Source organism: Pongo pygmaeus, chromosome 10, assembly GCF_028885625.2.
Source record: "Pongo pygmaeus isolate AG05252 chromosome 10, NHGRI_mPonPyg2-v2.0_pri, whole genome shotgun sequence".
Lineage (NCBI taxonomy): Eukaryota > Metazoa > Chordata > Mammalia > Primates > Hominidae > Pongo > Pongo pygmaeus.
In genome coordinates, this window is record NC_072383.2 from 78500238 (window position 1) to 78523379 (window position 23142).

Genomic DNA, 23142 nt, shown 5'->3' on the forward strand with positions numbered 1-23142 from the left:
CTGCCTTAACGAAGTACCACAAACTGGATGGCATAAACAGTAGAAATTTATGGTCTCATAGTTCTGGAGGCTAGAAATCCACCATCAAGGTGTTGGCAGGGTTGTGGATTTCTTCTCGGGGCTGTGGGGGAGAATCTGTTCCATGACTCTGTCCTAGCTTCTGGTGGTTGCTGGCGATCTTTGGCATTCCTCGGCATGCCTCACTCCAGTCTCTGCTATAAAGACACATGCACACGTATGTTTGTTGCAGCATTATTCACAACAGCAAAGACTTGGAACCAACCCAAATGTCCAACAATGATAGACTGGATTAAGAAAATGTGGCACATATACACCATGGAATACTATGCAGCCATAAAAAATGATGAGTTCATGTCCTTTGTAGGGACATGGATGAAATTGGAAATCATCATTCTCAGTAAACTATTGCAAGAACAAAAAACCAAACACCACATATTCTCACTCATAGGTGGGAATTGAACAATGAGAACACATGGACACAGGAAGGGGAACATCACACTTTGGGGACTGTTGTGGGGTGGGGGGAGGGGGGAGGGATAGCATTGGGAGATATACCTAATGCTAGATGACGAGTTGGTGGGTGCAGTGCACCAGCATGGCACATGTATACATATGTAACTTACCTGCACGTTGCGCACATGTACCATAGAGCCTAAAGTATAATAATAATAATAATAATAATAATAATAATAATAAAAAAGAAAACAAAACAAAACAAAACAAAAAAAAGGCAGTGGGGTGGGGAGGAAATGTGGACACACACATGAGCAGAGGAAGAAGGCCACATGAAGATGAAGGCAGAGACTGGAGTCTTCATTAGTTTCTTGTCTAAGACTTCATAGATACTAGTTACTCTCTGGGGTCCCTGAAGCAATAGTATTAACCCTCACACAAATCAGTAAATGTGAGTAGTAGCTGGTTAGACAGATCAGTCATGGTAGATTTTTGTCTGTTTTAATGTAGCAGATAGGAGATTCAAGCTTTTTTTCTCTCAAGCTTGAGAATACAGAGGGCATAGGTCTGACTTACCTCGGAAAAAATACCAGCAGCTAACAATGAAATTCTACCCAATACAGGCTGGGTATTTCTCTGATTTTTTGCCTTGGGTTTACAGTATTCCTAGACTTACCAGAAAACTGTAGTGGACAATTAGTGGTTGATGCCAAGAGAATGCTTGGAACTTTGAGAATGTTGGGGTGGACATTAACCAATTGATATAAGCTTTGGGTATGGAGGACAACGTTATGTTATAATCATTAGAAGGACTTTCAAAGGAGATAAATAAAAACTATTTCAGAAACATTCTTCCCTGAAACACCAAGAAAGTGACCTATGTTAATATTTTTGTTATATGCAATGTGCCCTGTTAGTTTTGTTAGAAAATGTACGTTTTATTATATCCATTTTCAAATCGTTTCTGGTAGTGGGGTTTTAAAATGATAAATGAGGTTCAAAATTAATTCCAGCCTCCTTTCTTTTAGAAACAGTGTTAGATTGAGTCTGCATCAGGCGTGTTTTTACATGCTTGGCTTCATAATCTCTCTTCCTCCCCCTATATTGTTTGCCTGGAATCTGCACTAAAGATAAGGCAGAGTGCAAACCTGACTCATTGGCAACCAATCAGAAGAACTTTACATGGAAAACTCCCTTCAAGAAGGTACAGGCAGCATAAACAAAATTTTTGAAAAAGTGGAAGCAAAGGTAGAAAAATATGGTTGAAATGGCTAAAACAATTGGTACTTGTTTTAAAACTGTATTTCATTTCTGATATGAAACCTTATCTTTTCTTTTAAAAAAACACCTAACAAAATATTTTTCAGATCAGCACCATAGGAAAGGGAAAAAGACATTAAATAAGAAAGGGAAAAACATTAAAAATTAAAAAAAGATAACAAATATTTATCAGAAATGCTCAACTGTTAAAAAATCTGGAAGATTTTGATTATATATTTTTCCAATTACCTTCTGTTTGGTAAATTTCCAAGTAATTGGATAAATAGTTTATATTTACTTTGTTTTAAAATGATTCAAATTTTCAATTAGAGCATAAGCTTTCAAAAGCAATCTGGTCAACCAGCAGACTTTTAGCAAATAAGACATATTTCAGAAACAGAAAATTAATTGTTATATTATTTATGATAGTTATACCTAAAACCTAGGTGTTGTTAAATATTTACATGTCTAACACCCAAGTATAGTTAGAGATCATTTATTGTACTCAATGATTTCTAACAACATGATTATTTTGGAACTTGAACCTATACTATTGGTTTACATTTTTTTGAAACTTTAGGAGAATAACTTTATTTTATTTTATTTTAAACCTCTATTTTTCAATATCAGAACCAGAACAACCTGAGAAACTTAGAGCCTTCAATATTTCCACACATTCCTTTTCTCTGCACTGGAGCCTACCCTCTGGTCATGTGGAAGGGTATCAAGTGGATCTTGTTCCTGACAGTGGCTTTGTTACTATCAGAGATCTCGGAGGTGGAGAATATCAGGTATAGTTTTCATTATTGTACTTGCAGAGCCTACTTGTATTTATATTTTGCTCCTAATAGGAAAGTTCTTTATTTTATGAAACCCATCTGCCACAAAAACTTACTCCTTGTTGGGTTTTTGAAAGCATAAGTTGAAGACAAAAACGTTGATGTCAAACTGATGAGTGTAAGTTTCAGCATCGGTGGACTGTTACCTTAGCAACATCTATGCTGCTTTTTTTTTTTTTTTTTTAAGTTCACCCTGAACCTACAGCCAGTCATCCAAGGGTTCATGAATAGTTTAACAAAGAAAAGGCAGAGCTATTGAGTAATACAGGCTCATTAATTGCGTACTTGCCAGAAGGATCTGTCTTTAAATCATTAATGCAGGCAACATTTCTCTCTAGAGCCATCAATGTGATTCTACTGGCTGAAAAATGTAATAAAGATGGATTTTCTTATCATTTTTCTTTTACTTTTTATTGAGACTTCAGAGTCACAGGTATTTCGTATACGCTCTTTAAAAACAAGGGCTAAGTCATGGGCTGTAAAAACAAGGGCTAAGTCATGGGCTGTAGATTTCTCAAGATTTGAATAGTTGTTCCTTGTGACAGTGAACTAGGATAGATAGAAATGCTGACTTAGGCTGTGATAATGCAGTATGTTTTATAAGTTTTTATTTTAAAGTTATTTGGTAAAAAGTTATATGATATAACAAATCTGTATCTTACAATAATATGGAACTTATTGTGATGTTATAAACAGTGCAGAGTTATATAGCGAAGAGTTAATTTTTGTTGTAGTGATAGATTTATTTTAGCTTGCTTGCTTTCCAGAAAGAATTTTAATGCAACTATTTGTTTGTGGTGTTCTAGGATGATGTTTCCAAGGTCGTTCCTGGTACTACATACGATATAACCATCTCTTCAATTTCTACAACATACAGCTCACCTGTTACTAGAATAGTGACAACAAATGTAACAAGTGAGTATATGTTTTAAATTACTTTGTAAGTAAAGTATTTAGAGTCAGTATAATTCTACTGGATGGAAATACTTATATTGGCAACATGTACATTAAATTCATGAAAACAGTGTAGAATAATTAAGGCAAAATGGAAACAAGAAAGTGATCTGCTTAGAACCTGCATTCTGCTGTTTCTTCAGCTTCTTTTACTTTCAAAGTGCAAAGATAATTACTCTATACTTGTTTGTGAAATAGATCAGAGAGACTGTTAATGCTAGCATTTAAATAATACAGAACCATGAAAATGAACTGGCTACATTTGCTCAGGAAGGATTATTCCATTTGTAAGATTATTTGTTGTTTTCTTAGTTTTTCTGTGTAAGCCTTGCATTAAGTGAATTTCTTTTAAAAATGATTTGGCATCAAAAGTGTATTTGACATGTAGTATTTATTTAGTAGCATTCCATTTTTCACATTCTTATGAAAGAATGCTTTTGGTATTCCACATAGTATTTTTTTAATAGTAACAGAGCTCTGGGGAGTGTAAACTCATATTGCTCTTTGGAAATTTCAAATTTTACATTTATAAATACTGTTATTATATATTTCTGTGAAAATGCAATAACTATTTGACCTTTTAACAAAATGTATTTTTAAAAAATAGAACCAGAGCCTCCAGTCTTCCTAGCCGGGGAAAGAGTCGGATCTGCCGGGATTCTTCTGTCTTGGAATACACCACCTAATCCAAATGGAAGGATTATATCTTACATTGTCAAATATAAGGAAGTTTGTCCGTGGATGCAAACAGTATATACACAAGTCAGAGCAAAGCCAGACAGTCTGGAAGTTCTTCTTACTAATCTTAATCCTGGAACAACATATGAAATTAAGGTAATTATTTTGTGTATGACTACTTAGTGTTCAAACATTTCATTCATTTTAAAAGTGTGGGAGGTTTTTCCCACCTTGTCAAGCCTTTACAGCTGAATACAGTCAGTGACTGACAAACAACGTTCACAGTCATGGCCTCACATCCACCTGAGATTTTAAAACTTGGTAAAATGTTATTGTCTCTTTTCATTTCAATTTTATGCATATTTATATATTACCTACTTCATTTTTTCTACGAATATTTTTGCATATATTTATATACATGTATGAATATAATACAATACTCTAGGAAATAAAAATTATGTAAAGTTAAAGAAGGAAAAGTTAAATGCAAACAAGAGGCCAGGGTAGTTTGAATGCAGGTATGTAAACCATAGGATGTTACACAGTTATTAAAAATTGACTTGCAAATTTTATTCTCCAATTTCCTAGAAACCACAGTAAAAAGGGCAATAAATCTGTGATACAATTTATGTATAAAAATTGTATAATAATTGCATATGGGAGCTCAAGTTTTTTTTTTTTTTTGGTGCTTTAGATTGGAAAGAAAGTCTTCGTTGAAGGATTAATAGCTGCAGGACTGGATTTTGTACACTTCTTTCCATAACAGCTAAGGGTAAAATAATAAAAGCAAACTTAGTAAAAATAATTTTGCCAGGTTTTGAGATATTGTGGTCTAAGAACATGGCCTTGATTTGTATATAAAATTTAGACTCCAATGAAATGTCTTTTTTTAAAATTATTTTTCATTCAGGGGGCATGTGTGCAGGTTTGTTACATGGGTATATTGTGTAATGGTGGGGTTTGGGCTTCTAGTATATCCGTCACCCAAATAGTAAACATTGTATCCAATAGGTAATTTTTCAATCCTCACCCTCTCCCACCCTCCCCATTTTTGAAATCCCGTGTTTATTATTTCCATTGTTATGCCCATGTGTACTCACAGCTCCCACTTGTGACAATGTGTGGTATTTGATTTTCTATTTTTGAATTATTTCACTAAGGATACGTTCTCCAGCTCCATCCATGTTGCTGCAAAGAACATGATTTTATTTTTTATGCCTGCATAGTATTCCATGGTGTATATATACCACATTTTCTTTACCCAGTTGATAGATACTTAGGTTGAGTCCATGACCTTGCTATTGTGAATAATGCTGTGATAAACATGAATGATGGTGTCTTTGTGATACAATGATTTCTTTTCCTGGATAGATACATAGTAGTGAGATTGCTGGGTTGAATGCGGTAGACCTATTTTTAGGTCTTTGAGAAATCTCCATGCTGTTTCTCATAGAGGTTACGTTTCTATCAAGTGTATTAGTGTTCCCTTTTCTCTGCATCCACACTGTCATCTGTTTTTTTGACTTTTTAACAATAGCCATTCTGACTGGTATAAGATGATGTCTCATTGTGGTTTTAATTTACATTTCTTTGATAATTCCTAATGTTGAGCATTTTTTATATACTTACTGGCCACTTGTGCGTCTTCTTTTGAGAAATGTCTGTTTAAGTTTTTTGTCCACTTTTTAATGGGGTTTTTCTCCTTGTTGTATTGTTTGCATTCCTTGTAGATTCTGGATATCCATCCTTTGTTGGAGGCATAATTTGCAAATATTTTCTCCAGATCTGTAGGTTGTCTGTTTACTCTGTTAATTATTTCCTTTGCTGTGCAGAAGCTTTTTAGTTTAAGTCCCATTTAAGTCTATTTTAGTTTTTGTTGCATTTGTTTTTGATGACTCAATCATAAATTATTTGCCTAGTCCAATATCCAGAAGAGTTTTACCTAGTTTTTCTTACTAGGATTTTTATAGCTTCAGGTTTTATATTTAAGTCCTTAATCCAGAATGTGTTAATTTTTGTGTATGCTGAGAGCTAAGGATCCAGTTTCATTCTTTTGGGTATGGCCAGCCAGTTTCCCCAGCACCATTTATTGAACAGAATATCCTTTCCCCATTGTTTATTTTTGTCAACTTCGTCAAAAATCAGTTGGTTGCAGGTATGTAACTTTATTTCTGGGTTTTCTATTCTCTTCCATTAACGTATATCTGTATTTTTGTATCAGTACTGTGCTATTTTAGTTACTATAGCTTTGTAGTATAATTTGAATTCAGGTAATGTGATGCCTGCAGATTTGTTCTTTTTGCTTAGGATTGCTTTCACTGTTTGGGCTCTTTTTTGGTTTCATATGAGCTTTAGGATTGCTGTTCTAATTCTGTGAAAAATGACATTGCTAATTTCATAAGAATTGTGTTGAATCTGTAGATTTCTTTGGGCGGTATGGTATGTTGATTCTTCCAATCCAAGAGCATGGAATGTTTTTCCATTTGTTTGTGTCATTTCTAATTTATTAATGAGTGTTTTGTAGTTCTCCTTGTAAAGATTTTCACCTCCTTTGTAAAATGTATTCCTAGATTTTTTTTTTTGTGGTTATCGTAAATGGGAGTGAATTCTTGATTTCATTCTCAGCCTGAATGTTATTGGTGTATAGAAATTCTACTTATTTTTGTACACTGAATTTATATCCGGAAAGTTTATTGAAGTCATTTATCAAGTCTAGGATTATTATTTTTGAGCTGTCGTTAGAGTTTCTAGATATGCAGTTGTGTCATCAGTGAACAAAGATAGTATGGCTTCCTGGTTTCCTATTTGGATGCCTTTATTTCTTTCTCTTGCTTGATCACTCTGGCTAGGCCTTCCAGTACTGTGTTCAATAGGAGTGGTGAGAGTAAACAACCTACTTTTGTTCCATTTCTTTGGGGGAATGCTTTAAACTTTTCTCCATTTAGGATCATGTTGGCTGTGGGTTTGTCATATATAGCTCTTATTATTTTGACATATGTTCCTTTGATGCCTACTTTGTTGAGGGTTTTTATCATGAAGGGATATTGGATTTTATCAAATGCTTTTCCTGCATTTGATCATATCTGCAATCAGATATGATTATCTGTTGAGATAATCATATGGCTAACAGGGCTGGGAGAAAAATATTGAAAAGAAAACTTTAAGTTTAATAAAAAAGTAAAATATTTTTACTTAAAAAACTTATAAAGGCTAAATTATTTAATTTAAACTTAATTTATTTTCCAAAAAGTCACTAAGCTAAAGCTTTTAAAAACAGATAGCTTCGGCTGGGTGCAGTGCCTCATGCCTGCAATCCCAGCACTTTGGGAGGCTGAGGAGGGCGGATCACCTGAGGAGTTCAAGAACAGCCTGGCCAATATGGCGAAATCCCATCTTTACTCAAAATACAAAAAATTAGCCGGGCATGGTGGCGAGTGCCTGTAATCCCAGCTACTTGGGAGGTTGAGGCAGGAGAGTCACTTGAACCCAGGAGGCAGAGGTTGCAGTGAGCTGAGATCATGCCATTGCACTCCAGCCTGGACAACAAGAACAAAATGCCACCAAACAAAACAAAACAAAACAAACAAACAAAAAAACAGATAGCTTTTGCTCTTTGCACATTGTACTTTATGAAGTGTCTTTATAGAGTATCTTTTATGCTTTATGAAATAGATAACTTTGGTTAATTATTTAACAAAACTTTAGCTTAGTGACATTCTTCAAAAATAAATCAAGTTTAAATAATTTAGCCTTTATAACTGAAAATATTTCATTTTTAAATAAAACTTATAGTTAGCTTTTCATTTTTCTTCCAATCTTGTATTTCATGTCTGTTGTTGACATTTTGGATATTGGTTTGAACATTTCTAAAGCGTCACTTTTGCTAAGAATCATGAACTCAATGTAGTTACTTTCAACAAATATTTCTTGAACATTTACTATCTCTTTTGCATTTATAAAAAATGTTTTGTCCTTTACATAGCTGTTTTTTTTTTTTTTTGAGATGGAGTCTCTCGCTCTGTCGCCCAGGCTGGAGTGCAGTGGCCCGATCTCGGCTCATTGCAAGCTCCACCTCCTGGGTTCAGGACATTCTCCTGCCTTGGCCTCCCAAATAGCTGGGACTAGAGGCGCCCGCCACCATGCCTGGCTAATTTTTTTGGTTTTTTTTTTTTTTTTTTTTAGCAGAGACGGGTTTCACTATGTTGGTCAGACTGGTCTCGAACTCCTGACCTCGTGATTCGCCCGCCTCGGCCTCCCAAAGTGCTGAGATTACAGGCGTGAGCCACCGAACTCCTGACCTCATGATTCGCCCGCCTCGGCCTCCCAAAGTGCTGAGATTACAGGCGTGAGCCACCGCGCCCGGCCGTCTTTTACATAGTTAATATGCAAAATTTAACATAATCTCATTTGAATACTACAGAAAGATGAGCTTATAAAAAGCTGTGCTAAATTAGGCCACAGGAAAATGCTTCCAGTTAAGGGATATGTATGACATTTCCAAGGGATAATAAAATGTAAAGATATCGTCTGGATCCTCCCTCAATATAACATCAGTATCTTCTTTGAGCCTTGAAAATAATTAAATAGAGAGAAGAAAATATAAAAAACTTGTGTAAATATGTGATTTTATATAAATGAGATGTTCTTCCTAGAGGATAAGAAATATTGAGAGAGATTTTTGCCAGGAAGTTTTTTCTTACTGGAAGTATGCCTATTTGCAGAATTAAAGAACATGATCAGAACTGGAAAGAAAATACTAATAGTATGATTCCTACAATGAGAAAAGAAAAAAATTCTTACCTATGTAGAAGTCAAAATAAAAGATTTGTGATGACTATTTTATGAAGAAAACATAGTTTAAAGAATAGGCAACCTTTTTCTAACTGACATCTGAGTATTCTATAATATAGGTATTTTCTGTCAATATGCACACATTCAGATTAATTAACATGTCAATATATGCTGTTGGGGATAATTAAAAATTTTTAATGTGCTATAAGAAACTGTTACTGATAGGAAGGTGATTTAGTCAACCTAGTTCTGCTTAGATCTATTTTTATGGAGCTTGAATTTTTATTCCTTTGAATTCTCTTATTTAAGGTCTATTGGCAAGCCCTTACTCTCCGTTTCATCTCATACTTTATAAATCATTCTTGTGACCTTTACTCTGTTGAAATAAATGTTAGCCATTGCAGAATTCCAAAGGGTATTTGGCATGGTACATTTGATGTCTTCAGTATAAGTAATGTTATAGGAAAAATCCTGTTAAGTATTTTACATGTGCTATTTCATTTAGTCCTCAGCACAATCCTATAACATAGATACATTATTATTCCCATTTTAAAGACAAGAAAAATGTTACTTACAACAGTTAAGTAAATTGCAAAGCTACTATCTGGGAATTGGTAGAACTAAAGTTAAGCCAAGGTTATGATTTCAGTCATGGCATTTGCAAAAGCTTGAGTCTTATTCTCATTAATGACATTTTCTCTTTCTATTCTAGTCTATTGGAAGAGATCATTCAAATCAATTTTTTTATCTTTAAAATTCTAGAATTCTTAGTTTAAATTATTAATTAAACGTATTTATTTAATTTTTTTTTAAACAGTTTTTTGAGTATTTATTTGCCTGATTAGATTGTGAACTCTAAATTAAGGTACCATACACATGGTCTCTTGCATTTGTTACAGAAATAATTGTAGTGTCTTCTATGTAGTGGATATATCAGAGAAAGACTGAGCTTTCAAAATAAACCCAAATGCAACTGGATTCTTGCTCTACCATTTATTCCTGTGTGACCTTGGGCAAGGTATTTGACCTCTCTCAGCCAGTTTTCTCATCTATAAAATTTTGACAATAATACTTTATTTGTTGATTATATAGATATCTTCATATTTGCCTTCTTCCTTGAGAGTATTAAAAAAGTATCTTTGGCATTTATCTTATGGATAAGTCAAAGTTTTGTTTTAAATTTTAGATTCTCTTTTTTCAGGGAGTAAAATGTTTGAACACAATCCTTTTGGTCTGTTCCAGGTTGCTGCTGAAAACAGTGCTGGCACTGGAGTGTTTAGTGATCCATTTCTCTTCCAAACTGCGGAAAGTGGTAATTTTCCTGTCATTTATTTTAAATTGACTTAGTCATGAGTTTGTCATTTAAAATAATAAAGAATATAAATAAAAACTGACACTAAAATACATACAATTCTCAGTAGCATGGCCACTCAATTAGTTTTAGAATTCTTTCGGATAGCTAATTTATTCCTTAAAATATATATTATTCTTTCTGATTATAAGAATAGTAAATGTTATCTTACAAAACTTTGCAAAAACAAGAATAAAAAAATGAAAAGTATCCATAGACTTATCATATAAAAAACACTTTTATCATTTTGGTGCATTTCTGGCTTGTCTATTTCCCCCATTAATATATATCTATATGACTATACAGTAATGAAAATAAGCTTGTGCTACATATGCAAGTTTATATCCTGGTTTTTCTTTTTAACATTAAGTCATAAGCATGTTATAACATAAGACTTTTGGAAACACGGATTTTAATGGTTATTATATTATTCTGTAACATGCAGTCATTACCAAACCAATTTTAGATAACTCCATTCTTCCAGGGGCATAGAGGAAAAATCTTGATGTCACCTGTGGCTCTTTTCTCTCACAGTACACATCTAATCTATCAGTAAATCTTACCAGCACAATCATGAAAGTGTATTCTGAATCTCACACTTATTGCTGACATCCTATCCAACGTTATTCCCAAGAATTGTTGCATTATATTTTATTTTTATTAGAATGCAGCTGTCCTGAAGTCCCTTAATTCCTACCTTATATCATTCATATAGACCTTCTTCCAAAGATCTTTCTTATGTAATTTATATGGCTATTATTTATAAATTATATTTTAGCATCCTTTTGTACAATGTAAACCTAAACTCTAGTTATTTGGCATCTTAATACTAGGCATCTTTACTATCACTTATTTTTTTTTTATCTCAGACGTTTTGTTTCATTTTGATTTCTTTCAAAAGTGACTTGTCATGTTTGTTTTATATTCTGAAGGATCTTGGTGTTTTAGTCTATCAGTTTTACACACTTTACCATGAGGTTAATGGGAATAATTTCTCCTAATTCTAGCTTCATATTGGTTTCATGCCAACTCAAGTAGAACTCAGATTATTATTATTATTACTCTATATAATTAATAATTGACAGAAAAGCATAAGGAAATTCTGAAGAAAGTTGATTTTGAAAATTTAAAATACAATAATTACAACCAATTGGTGGGTATCCACTTGATACTAGGCACTAGATATTTATAAACATTCCAGAAATCTGCTTTTTGGTGAAAATGGCAGGATAATTGATTCAGTTTGCTACATTTTTCATATCTAATGAAACTACATATTCCAAAATAGTTAAGGAAATAAGAAATTTATCCCAATTTGTTTGTATATTCACAACTATTGATTGAATTTTTTTCATATTTATTTGAAACATTTCATCAATGCATGTATTAGCCCAGTTATCCTAAAGTAAAGTTGATTTGCCCCAACTCCAGTTTTTTATTTTAGGCAAAGTTCAGTTAAATATATTTATAAAAATCTTACACAAATAGATTTTATGCAGTGTATTATATATTTAATTTCATGTACCATGAAATTATATAAATGCAATTCTAAGTTTTATAACAAAGTTTTTTCCTTCCCAATCTTTCTCTTCCCCAGCTCCAGGAAAAGTGGTGAATCTCACAGTTGAGGCCTACAACTCTTCAGCAGTTAAGCTGATTTGGTATTTACCTTGGCAACCAAATGGCAAAATTACCAGCTTCAAGATTACTGTCAAGCATGCCAGAAGTGGGATAGTAGTGAAAGATGTCTCAATCAGAGTAGAGGACATTTTGACTGGGAAATTGCCAGAATGCAATGTAAGTGTCACAGAACACTTTCTATGTATTGAAAAATCTTAGATAAACTTATATTTTCATGTTTCTAGCATCTAGATACTATATTTTTACCAAAGTTTTATTAGTTATTTGATTACTTATGGTATCATGTTATACACAAAATTTTATTAGTTATTTGATTACTTAGGGTATCATGTTACACAATTGGCCTCATTCAGGTAGAATACAGAAATGGTTTGAGAATTCAAGAGTGAGGGATTAAAATCATTTAGGGAATTCTGAAAAGACTTCATGAAAGGAGTAGCATTTGTGATACTCCATGGAGCAAGGACAGATAGAGATTGTGTGATGGTGGCATTCCCGGTGGAGGATACTTTATAAAGCCCTGAGGTGGAAAAGTGTAAGATATAACTGGAGAAAATATTTTACTTCCATGTGACAGGAGGGAAGAGTACATGCAGGGTAATAGTTGAGGTTAAATTTGCAGAGGTAGACTGTCATTGTTGTGCATATCTTTGGTAAAGAATTTGTTGTTACTCTGGTCATTGATGATAAACCTCATAATAGTAATGCTTTATTATAGAATAAGCATCGTCATTTTTAATTATATGATAAGCATAATAATGCTTTTCCTAAAATTATTTTGGTAATCTTTGTGTTGCTATTAATGGAAACACAGTCAAACAGTTATTTTTGCTGTAAATACTTTATAAAAGTCTAAAAATCTTCTTTTTCAAATTATGATATATTTCTAATACATGCACACACCTAACATGTGAACTAGTGGCATACTAGTACTTTTTAGTACTTATGAGAAAAAAAAAGATCATTAACAGTAAGAAAGCGGCATTTGAACATACACAAGAGTAAAATTATTTCAGCTCTTTGGCTCTTGCAGTGTTAACATGAAGCTTAAAAATTCTTACAAATGATTTTGCTGTAGTTTTACCTTTATTTTAAGCCACTTGAAATTCTATTCATAAAGGTTAAGGTATAAGGAATACAATAAATATGTTCTCTTCTAAAACTGCAGACATAAATGGGTACAATTAAAATCTAGCAAATTTGTCTATAACTTGCATGTTATGTGTGTATGTATAGCATAAAAGAAAAAGAAATGAATTACATGTTCTTATTCTCATGTTCACCAAGAGATACAACATTATTTCTCTACTGATATTATTTTATTTACTAGGAGAATAGTGAATCTTTTTTATGGAGTACAGCCAGCCCTTCTCCAACCCTTGGTGGAGTTACACCTCCATCGCGTACCACGTATTTATCAAGCACGTTGACACAGAATGAGATCAGCTCTGTGTGGAAAGAGCCTATCAGTTTTGTAGTGACACACTTGAGGCCTTATACAACATATCTTTTTGAAGTTTCAGCTGTTACAACTGAAGCAGGTTATATTGATAGTACGATTGTCAGAACACCAGAATCAGGTATGGTTCACTTTTTGTAGATAAAAAGATTTAAATGATTTAGAGAATAATGTTTAATTTATGTAGATATTTATTTTTAATCTTCTTTACCTTTCAGTAACATTTTTCCCATAATAATATACCATAGGCATCCCATCAAGGGTTTCTTCGAATTTCTATACTCTTTTATATTATAGCACAAAATAAGTATTTAAAAGGAGAAAGATTCGCAAGAAACAATTGTTGAGCCACTGACCGTGATCCTCATATAAGCTTTTATCATTTTATAATGTCAGCAATTTTTTGTAATCATCTTTGCCATTATAAATGATTTATAATCATCTACACCCTTCTCTCACTGTTATTGCCATTATCAAAAGCGGAAATACCTGCACTAGCAGAACGAGCATGTGATTAACATTTTGTTATCAGACACAAGCAGTAGCTAAAATATATACCTACTTATATCCCATTTGCACTGCAGTTTCCTCATCTGAAAAATAGAGACAGTAATAGTACCTTCTTTAGGGTGCCAGTGTTAAAATTAAATGAGAATAATTAGATATTATTATTACTACTAAATTTTATGAGAACATATTTTTGGTAAGGTATTCATATATTTAATTATGGTACTATATCAGTATTCATGTAAATACATGTATTTATATATTTCATATATTTATACAATTTCATGGATATTGATATAGTCCCATATTACATAAGGTATTTATTATATGTATAATATATAGCTGACAGATATATCATAATATGGTATCAGGCATTAGGTTGTAATTGCTAATTTCTGAGGTATTGAAAATTATTGGTAGGGTAATTTCATTAAAGCATGTTTTTTCTGATAAAATAGCTGTTGGCTTCTATTATTTTTCATTTCATATAAGTTTGAAGTATTTTTGTTGATTTAAATAACCATCTTTGAATTATACCATTTTCTTCTTACATACTCCTTACTTTTTATACAATAAAAAAATGATTTCATAAGGGTCATACAAGGTGAAATTTGGTAGACAATAATTTTGTTTTGAAAAATATTTGGAATTGTTTTATTTCAATTAAAAGAAAGAATAAACATCTATGAAAAATAGAGTAATTTAAAATGTCAGTATTATTTTCATATGTTACCAATATTACATTTGAATCCTCCAACTGTAGGTTATAAATTTCTTCTTAGAACAAATACAAATATTGATGCAAAAAGTAAAAATTATTGCTAATAATTTTTGAGGGTTATTTTCTTGAAATTTCTGCCTGTGTTGATAAGAGAGAAAATGTTTATCAAGCCAGATATCCAGACTTTGTTGAATGCAGTATATATATGCAGGTATAAATGTCTCAAGACAATGTAACATTGGCAATAAATGTATTACAATGAATATTAGAATGAAATTTGCACAGTGCAATAGTAAACAGTATTAAATAAAATCAGTGATTGTTAAAAATAAGCTTATCTGATGATCCAGCATGTGTTATTCACAATTTTCAATTATATTCCATTTATTCTTTTTTAAGTTAAAAACACTCTGCTTTTAAGAGCGATATTTTATTTTCCTTCTTTGCGTTTGTGTTTTATTATGTGTATTTAATAGGGTGCGCTTTCATTTTAAATATATGTTATGTATTTATTTTCTATACTTATTTTAGTGCCTGAAGGACCACCACAAAACTGCGTAACAGGCAACATCACAGGAAAGTCCTTTTCAATTTTATGGGACCCACCAACTATAGTAACAGGGAAATTTAGTTATAGAGTTGAATTATATGGACCATCAGGTAAGCCTTAATTGGTTTTGTGTTTGCCTTTTGGAGTGAGAATAATAAAATATGTTACCAATATCAAACTCTGTTTAAAAGTATCAGACTCTTTTTAAAAGACCCTAAGATTGAAGCAAACAATAGGAAAGTCATAAGGAAGGTGAGGTCCTTTGATTTTTTAATTCAAAACCATAAATGAGCATAAGAATGACAAAACACTATTCATGTTCCGCATTTCATGTGATGCATGTGAAAAACTAGAGATAACTCCTCAAGAAAAAAGTGTTAGTGGAGATATACATCTTCAAATATTTGGACAAGAAGTCCTTGGCTTACATTCATGAAGAACAATGGACTTTGACTATATTAAATTAGATTTCTATTCACTGCTAGGAGCCTAGTTTTTAATCATTAGAAAGAGCTCTCTAAAAATAACATGGAAAATCTCTGTATCTTCTGCTCTATTTTGCTGTGGACCTAAAACTGCTTTAAAAAAGAAAACCTATTAAAATTTTTGGGCAGCTTTATAAAGTGGCAAGTTCTCCATCTTTGTAAGCAAGCAGGACCTGGGCATCCACTTGCCAGAGATATTTTGAGAGGATCAAGTATTATATCATTAGAAGTGAATTATGTAAAGTCTAAAATTCTCTCCTGATTGAGATCTTATGGTTCTACGAAAGAAGTTTAATTCTAACAATGATGAAATAAATAATAAAGCCACATATTCGTATTTATTTGGGGTCATCAAAAAAGATACAGAGTTCCAACTCATTTTATTTTGCAGTTTCTGTGGTATGAATCAATCATCATCATCACGAGTAACCTTTATCTTTCATCCCTAAGTAACTCATGCTCCTAAAATTCTGAAATACTTTTACTTCCTAAAAAAAGATAATTCCCTCCACTCACCCATCCGATACACAGAAACAGACATGGATACACAGCTACATCTTTTCTGTCTGATATTATTGTTCAATACTTGGCTGAAGTACTCTTTCATTTGTAAGGCTGGCTGATAAATCAAGTGAGAGGCATGTAGCAATAATTGCATTTAGCAACATGGGAGTGATCACATACTTTCAGTATGGTGGAACATGTGGGGTAAATACATGATTGAATTAGTTTAAGAGTGAATGGGAGAAGATCATTGGAACAATGGGTGTAGAAATTCTTTTGAGTTTAATTGCAAAGCAAAGCAGTGAATAGGGAGTAAGGGTAGGGATAAGTGAAGTCAACAGGTCTCTTTTCAGTAAGAACATATAAAGCATGCTTGTTTGCTGATGGAAATGAGAATAATAAGGAAAATGTTAATGATATAAGAAAAACGAGAATTACTGGAAAGGTGTCTGTCTGTGTGGGCAGAAGGTGAGATCTTTTGCTCAAATGTAGCCATTGGTTTGAGATAAGAATACAGATAATTTGTCCGTACTAACAGATAATTTGTCCATAAGTTGTTCTTATAGGTTGTAAGGCAGAGTATATGGGTGTAGATGCTGGTAAATATATAGTTGTGTTGGTGGGAGCCTGTGGCAAATATTTTCTAATTGGTTTACTTTTTTCAGTGTAGTGAGAAGCAAGACTATTAGTTGGGAGTGAAGATAGGGCAGAAGGTATTAGAGGTCTGAGCAGAGAAGAGTGCAGAGAAGAGTAAGTGTAAAATAATCATCTAGAAGAGTAGAGTGATTGGACCATTGACTATGTAAGTTGAGTAAGATTCCAGGCACCATGAAGGGCTCATTCAAGGTTTGGCTACGAATAAAGTGATATCAATTAATGGCTTTGTGCTATAAATGAGATGCCTTCAACAACAGAAGGGCAAGGGAATTGGAGGCCTGTGTAAGGCAGTGATTATAATTGAAATTGAAACTGAAGATGGGTAAAGAGTGGAAATCAAGTGGTGAGGGGCCAAATAAAATAAAACAAAAATAAAATAGGTGATTAAATCAATGGATTGTTGATTTCAGTGGATTTAAACAATTGTCAGTTCAGAATTATAGAGGAAATGTAAAGGACGTAAAAAAAATGGTTAGAAAAAAGTTGCATGAAATTGAGATTCTTAATGATACGGAGTAATTGGTGATAGTAATGTCCAAGTTATGATCTTGAGGGAGTGGCTGAAATTCTGAAAAACTAGATTATTTAAGGAAATATCTAAGTAATTTAAGGATTAATTCTCAGGATATTAAAATCAGCACAAATTAAGATGGTAGCCTTGAACCAAAGCTAGACCATGAAAGTAAATGAGAGTAAATGACCCTCAGGTTAGTAGATTACGACAACTGTGAGGGCTAGTGGATTTCACTGGTGATATAGTATTTAAAGCTGTGGGCTTTTATAAGGAGGGAGAGAGAATAGTGAATAACGTGGAGCAATGAGGAGCAAGGACAACACCTACCACACCTAAAGGCCTGGTTTCTTGAGATCTGTGGGGCAAAAACAGACGGCCACCATTTGGGGTGGCTGCGGGGGAACAAAAACACTGTTCTTAGGAAAGAGCCAGTTTGTAGTTAGAGCAAGAAGGTCAAGGAAACATTTAAAGCAAAGTCGAAGATTTAAAGTATTGTGCTGACAGACTAAGGAATTTTGTTCAGAAGCTAAACTAGAAATATTTTCTAGATATATCCTCTTATAGAAGATAATGAAATTATTTAGCATTTTAATTGAATAAATTTGAGTATAAAATCTGGTCACTTTTTGAACTGATAAAATTTGATGCTTCCCTTTTCAATGTGTCAAAAATAACCTGGTAATTCAAAAGGGCTTTATGATTTAATAAAAGTAATTTTAAGCACTGGAACATTTTCATGTTCTTTCATTTATTTTCATTAAATTGGTATCAGTGCAATACTAAGCCACATGTTTAAAATATATGCAGTTTTGATATTATAATAACAAATTTTAGTGCATAGTTTAACACTTGAATTGTTGTCCTTGGCTCTGTACTTAAATGTGAACATGATTGCATGCTTGATAAAAAATAATCCATAGCTATCTTCCACTTTTTGCAGGTCGCATTTTGGATAACAGCACAAAAGACCTTAAGTTTGCATTCACTAACCTAAGACCATTTACAATATATGATGTCTTTATTGCGGCTGAAACCAGTGCAGGGACTGGGCCCAAGTCAAATCTTTCAGTATTCACTGCACCAAATGGTAAGAACACAGGGAATGAGTGAGATATTTTTGGTATGCTTATGAACTTCATGAATTCGTAAAACATGATATTAGAAGCAATTTGTTTTATATTTACTTAAATCATGTTATTTCCTTATTAAATTACTACCTAATTCATTCTGAACATGTGTTCTCCAGAATGTTAAACTCATAGCATGCTTCATAATAAAAGGGACCCAAGAGCAGGTAACGTTAGGAAATACCATATGTAATATTGGCCTGTTAGAGATTCACAATAAAATTTAGCAAAATCTCAAGAAGTCATAAGGTAAACAAACACTTTTAGTATGGCTTAACTACATTTTAAAATATGGAATCTATTTTTTCTCACAGAACTAGTATTTAGAAGAATTCCTATATTCCCAATTCTTTCAACAAAATATGTTTATAATCAAAACAGGATTCTAAGCAAGTGAAGATTCTGAGTGGATGCATGATATAGATTTACCAGCATTTACTGAAATTATGAAAAGATTATTTTTCCTCAAGAAACTTCCTTATAAGTATTCATTAAACGTCATTGTGTTAGGTGAACTATACTTTAAAAAAAATGTTTCCATACTATTTCACAACATATCTTTCTGGCCCACACTGAACTTGCTAAATGTCTTCATTTCTATTTAGGAATTGTAATTATGGACAAAAATAACAGTAAATTCTTATAACACATTAACACTTGGAAAAGTTTCCAGACTTTGTTTGTGTGGAAGCTAACGTACAGTAACTTATAAATGAAATGTACACATGTACACACACACACACACACACACACAGGTCATGCATTCATCATTCAAGCATTTGACCATTAGAGGGCAGTAACTATTAGGAAATTTTGTACTTCTCCCCTTTAAAGAAACAACCATTGATACTTTTTTAAGAACATAAAAGTTATGTTTTATCTATTTCAGATGAAAATCCTGACATATATATAGTTTTGGAATACATATAAGAAAGTTATACATACTCATAAGGAAAATATTCTTTTTTGTATTAAAATTTTACCTTTGTGTTTCTATCAGAAGAATCTTAGCATTGTGTAGCTTCTTCCTTAAATCTTAAGTTTTCCTCCATCTCCACCTAAAAACTGCTCTCAAGCATGTCCCAGGAAACTAGACAGATTTATGGACACTATCAAATAAAGCAGAGCCCTTGATTTTGGTCTTAATAGAGTTTTCTCAAGCAACTCAATGTACCCATTGATTTTATTCTTGTTATACAATTAAATAAATCCTGAACTATTGTCCTCTTTCAAGACCAGCTGATTTTGGTGCTTCCAAGTAGAATCTACAACTCAGTAAACATATTTTTGTTGTCATCATTCTTAGACTACAGCATTTGACAAAAATAGGGCAATAGATAATGCATATGCTATGTACAATGTAGCGTTATTTGTCTTGGATTATTTTAAAATTTACTTGCTTTAATTTCTACATTTTTTATCCACAAAAGAAGTAGAATCTTAAGGTCATAGTTCAGTATATTTCACAAGGCCTATTTTTCACATCAAATCATTTTAAGTAGATGACTCCGTTTGCTCTGTATAAAAAGCAATTTGTCCTGTGTTTCATTCTGTTATCTTCCTGAGTCACTCCTCCTGTAGACAACACCCTGTTGGGTTTTAGAGGGGCCTCCTGGCAACTGGTGGGTTCCACCAAAGGCAGGGTTGGCATGGTTCTTATATCCTCATGTCAGCCTTCATCCATGGAGTTCTCTTGGGATAGTTCAGCCTCAGGAGCTGCCTCAAGGGAATACTCTGGCAAATGCAGTAAATGTAGCTTTCTACTTCTGACACCACTAATTAATCCTGGTTCCAGTATTTAAAACTTTGAAATAAATGATCTTTAAACTATATGAGAACAATGTGATAACTCATTAGAACTGTCTACTTTCAATTTTAAAATGATTTCTTAATTTTATATTATCCTTTTCATTAATAAAACAGGGTTTTTAGTATTCTAATTAAAGTTACTTAATTTATTTTCTTCTCCATATTTAAAACCGGTCTATCATCTATTTAAAAAATAATTAGGACTAGTTTGCTTCTTTTAAATTACCTTTTAAAACAATTGGTGCTCTTACAAATCTCCAGATACTCATAGAAAAATGTTGCATTGACCTCTTATAGAGAATGTTATGTGCTATTACATTACAGTGGAGTTGATTTCATTACCCCTGGGGATGTTACGGTCCATAGTCTACTTTGAAAGAAAATCAGCATCCTATTATTTTAGCAGTTCTCTTATATATTTCCTAAGCCCTCTATATGTCTCTTAATATTTTGATGAGTAGATTTCTACATAGGCACGAAAATAAATGATTTTGGAAAAAAGATAATAATCTCCAAAGCTATAAAATGTCATAGAGTTGCCTATTCCAAAATCAGATAATGCTGATGAATGTAACATAGGCAACAGCATTCTTCTAATTTGTGTGAGGGGTAAAAAAACATAAGCAGACTGTGATGCTTCAATATTGTCTAACAACTTTTCTGTCAGGGTATTTTAGCATGACCATTTCTTAAAAGCAGACAAATTTCTGAGATTCTTGTTTACTCCCTCTTAAACAGACTATGGCAGTGAAGACGTTTGTCCTCAGTGATTTAAACTTGTTACTTTTTGCAAATAGTAGTAAAATCTTTGTAGGAAAATAACTGAGAGCCTGCCAACTTTGTGTTTTCAGGATTTGCAATGGCTTTAATTTTTACTACTTGTTTTTCAAAATATACTTCTAAAGAAAGTTTAATTTTCTAGATAATGGCAAAAATGATCTTAATGTATTTTCTTTTACCTCAATGCTGTTTGTCTCTATTTCATTTCTTCTCATAGTTTTTCATTTGAACACCTCAAATCATTTGGAATATATTTTAATAAATCATAAGCTATTGTGTTTCTAATGCATTAGTAAAATTTATAAATATATTAACTCGAGAATAATTCTTGGGTAGTCCATGTATATAACACCTTCAAAATTAAAATTATTTTGCCATTATCTAGAAAATTCATCATTGAGCAGTATTAATTTTGAAGTTGGAGACAAATGGCATTGGGGTAAAGAAAATACGGGATTTTTTTGGCCAAATGTCTAACTTATTTCTCATTTATTTGTAAAATTTGTAAATGTATTGACTTGAGAATGACTCTTAGGTATTTCCTGTGGACATCACCTTCAAAACTGATGCTGAACCATGAATAATTGCCTTGTGTGTTTGATTTTCTTTAGTTAACTTTGTATCAATATTAAAGTCTTCTCTAGTTTCCTCATAAGAATTTGTGGTCTAACAGATCAAGTATCTTTTTAAAGACAAGATACAATGCTGTCTACTCCATTTCCTTTATCCCCTAAGCTTAAATAGGAAAAAAAAGATAAGTTTATAGTCATTATTTTTATTCAAGTTTGAGGTACATTTTAAGGTAATATAGAACCACTTAATCTTTACTTGGATTGTAATTTTTGGCATTAAGTATCATGGGGCAATACTTACTAAGAAAGTAAGTATTGAATATATAGAATATATAGAAATATATATTCTAATTAAAAGATAAAAAAAGTGTCTGCTACTACTCTTGGTTTTACTAGCAAAATAAGAGACAGTAAAATATATGTATTTTTCTGCTGTCCTGCATAATATTTGATATCTAACACATTAGTGTGTTGCATTGACTTGAACTGATCATTTCACTTATTTTTCAATAGGCAGGGTTTAGTTGCCTGATTAATATGATCAATGTAGTCAGTAGCTGTTTTTTTTTTTTTTCAGTTGAGATTCTACATCAGTTCAAAATAAATGGAAAAAGGCCAGATCTCCTCTGACTTAAGTTATGCAATACTGGCTTTCGTTTTGTCTGCATAAAAACTGCAAAATAAAATTTTAAAGAGAGATGGAATAGGAGCTTTGCTATTTAAATAGCCATGTTATTTTACACCACACAATTAATTGGAAAGTTTCTCCACCCTTGAAAAATGCATATTGGTAAATTGCATATTGGTAAATATGATGATACAAATATGAGCTCTAGGTACAATATATTTTAGCAAAATAAAACTCATACTAGAGGTGACCTGTGCAAAGGGCTTTATCTGTCTTATTCCTTCCTCTGTCCTCAAGTGCCTAGAACAGTGATCATATGTTCAATTCTCAGTGTGTTGAATGATGAATGAATGGCCCAACGATTGTCACAATATCTAGGGAGTCTTTACTGGTTACTTCATGAAGACAAAGGAAAAAACTCAATCTATTGGATGAAAACTTTGTATAGTCATAGTTACTATAAAGCCAACTTAAGCATAATTATATTTGCTCATTATAAATAACATATATGGAGTTGTAAAATTATTTTTCAATTCCTTTCTATTGTCTTAAAAAGAAAGGGGGTCATTTTTCCTTTGTTCCCTTTTAAGACTATATGCCTGTCTTTTAACTAGAATTTGCTAAACCTGTACCACTGCCAGATAGTTTAGGGAAATTAATTGGAAGTGTAACGACAATCTGATCATAAGGGATCACAATTTTATGTCATTTTCTCTTTCTTAAAAGTTTTAGAAATTTGAGAAATTTTCTTGAACTCTTTGTTCCTTATAGTAACCTGTATAGTAATAGGAAAGCTATAATGACACCCATTTTATAGATAAGGAAAGTAGAGGTTGGAGGG

The 23142-nt window shown here is 32.5% G+C and overlaps 1 protein-coding gene across 1 annotated transcript in view; it reads left to right on the top strand.

The window, feature by feature from the left end:
- Positions 1 to 2841: 2841 nt before the first annotated feature.
- PTPRQ (protein tyrosine phosphatase receptor type Q) overlaps positions 2842 to 23142 on the top strand; it is a 217690-nt gene continuing 197389 nt past the window's right edge. Inside the window, exons 1-8 of the mRNA XM_054443718.1 lie at positions 2842 to 3006; positions 3380 to 3488; positions 4135 to 4361; positions 10239 to 10308; positions 11945 to 12144; positions 13319 to 13568; positions 15207 to 15335; positions 18326 to 18472. Of these exons, the coding sequence (XP_054299693.1) occupies positions 2953 to 3006; positions 3380 to 3488; positions 4135 to 4361; positions 10239 to 10308; positions 11945 to 12144; positions 13319 to 13568; positions 15207 to 15335; positions 18326 to 18472 (1186 nt within the window). The 5' untranslated portion in view covers positions 2842 to 2952. The remainder of the gene's footprint in view (positions 3007 to 3379; positions 3489 to 4134; positions 4362 to 10238; positions 10309 to 11944; positions 12145 to 13318; positions 13569 to 15206; positions 15336 to 18325; positions 18473 to 23142) is intronic.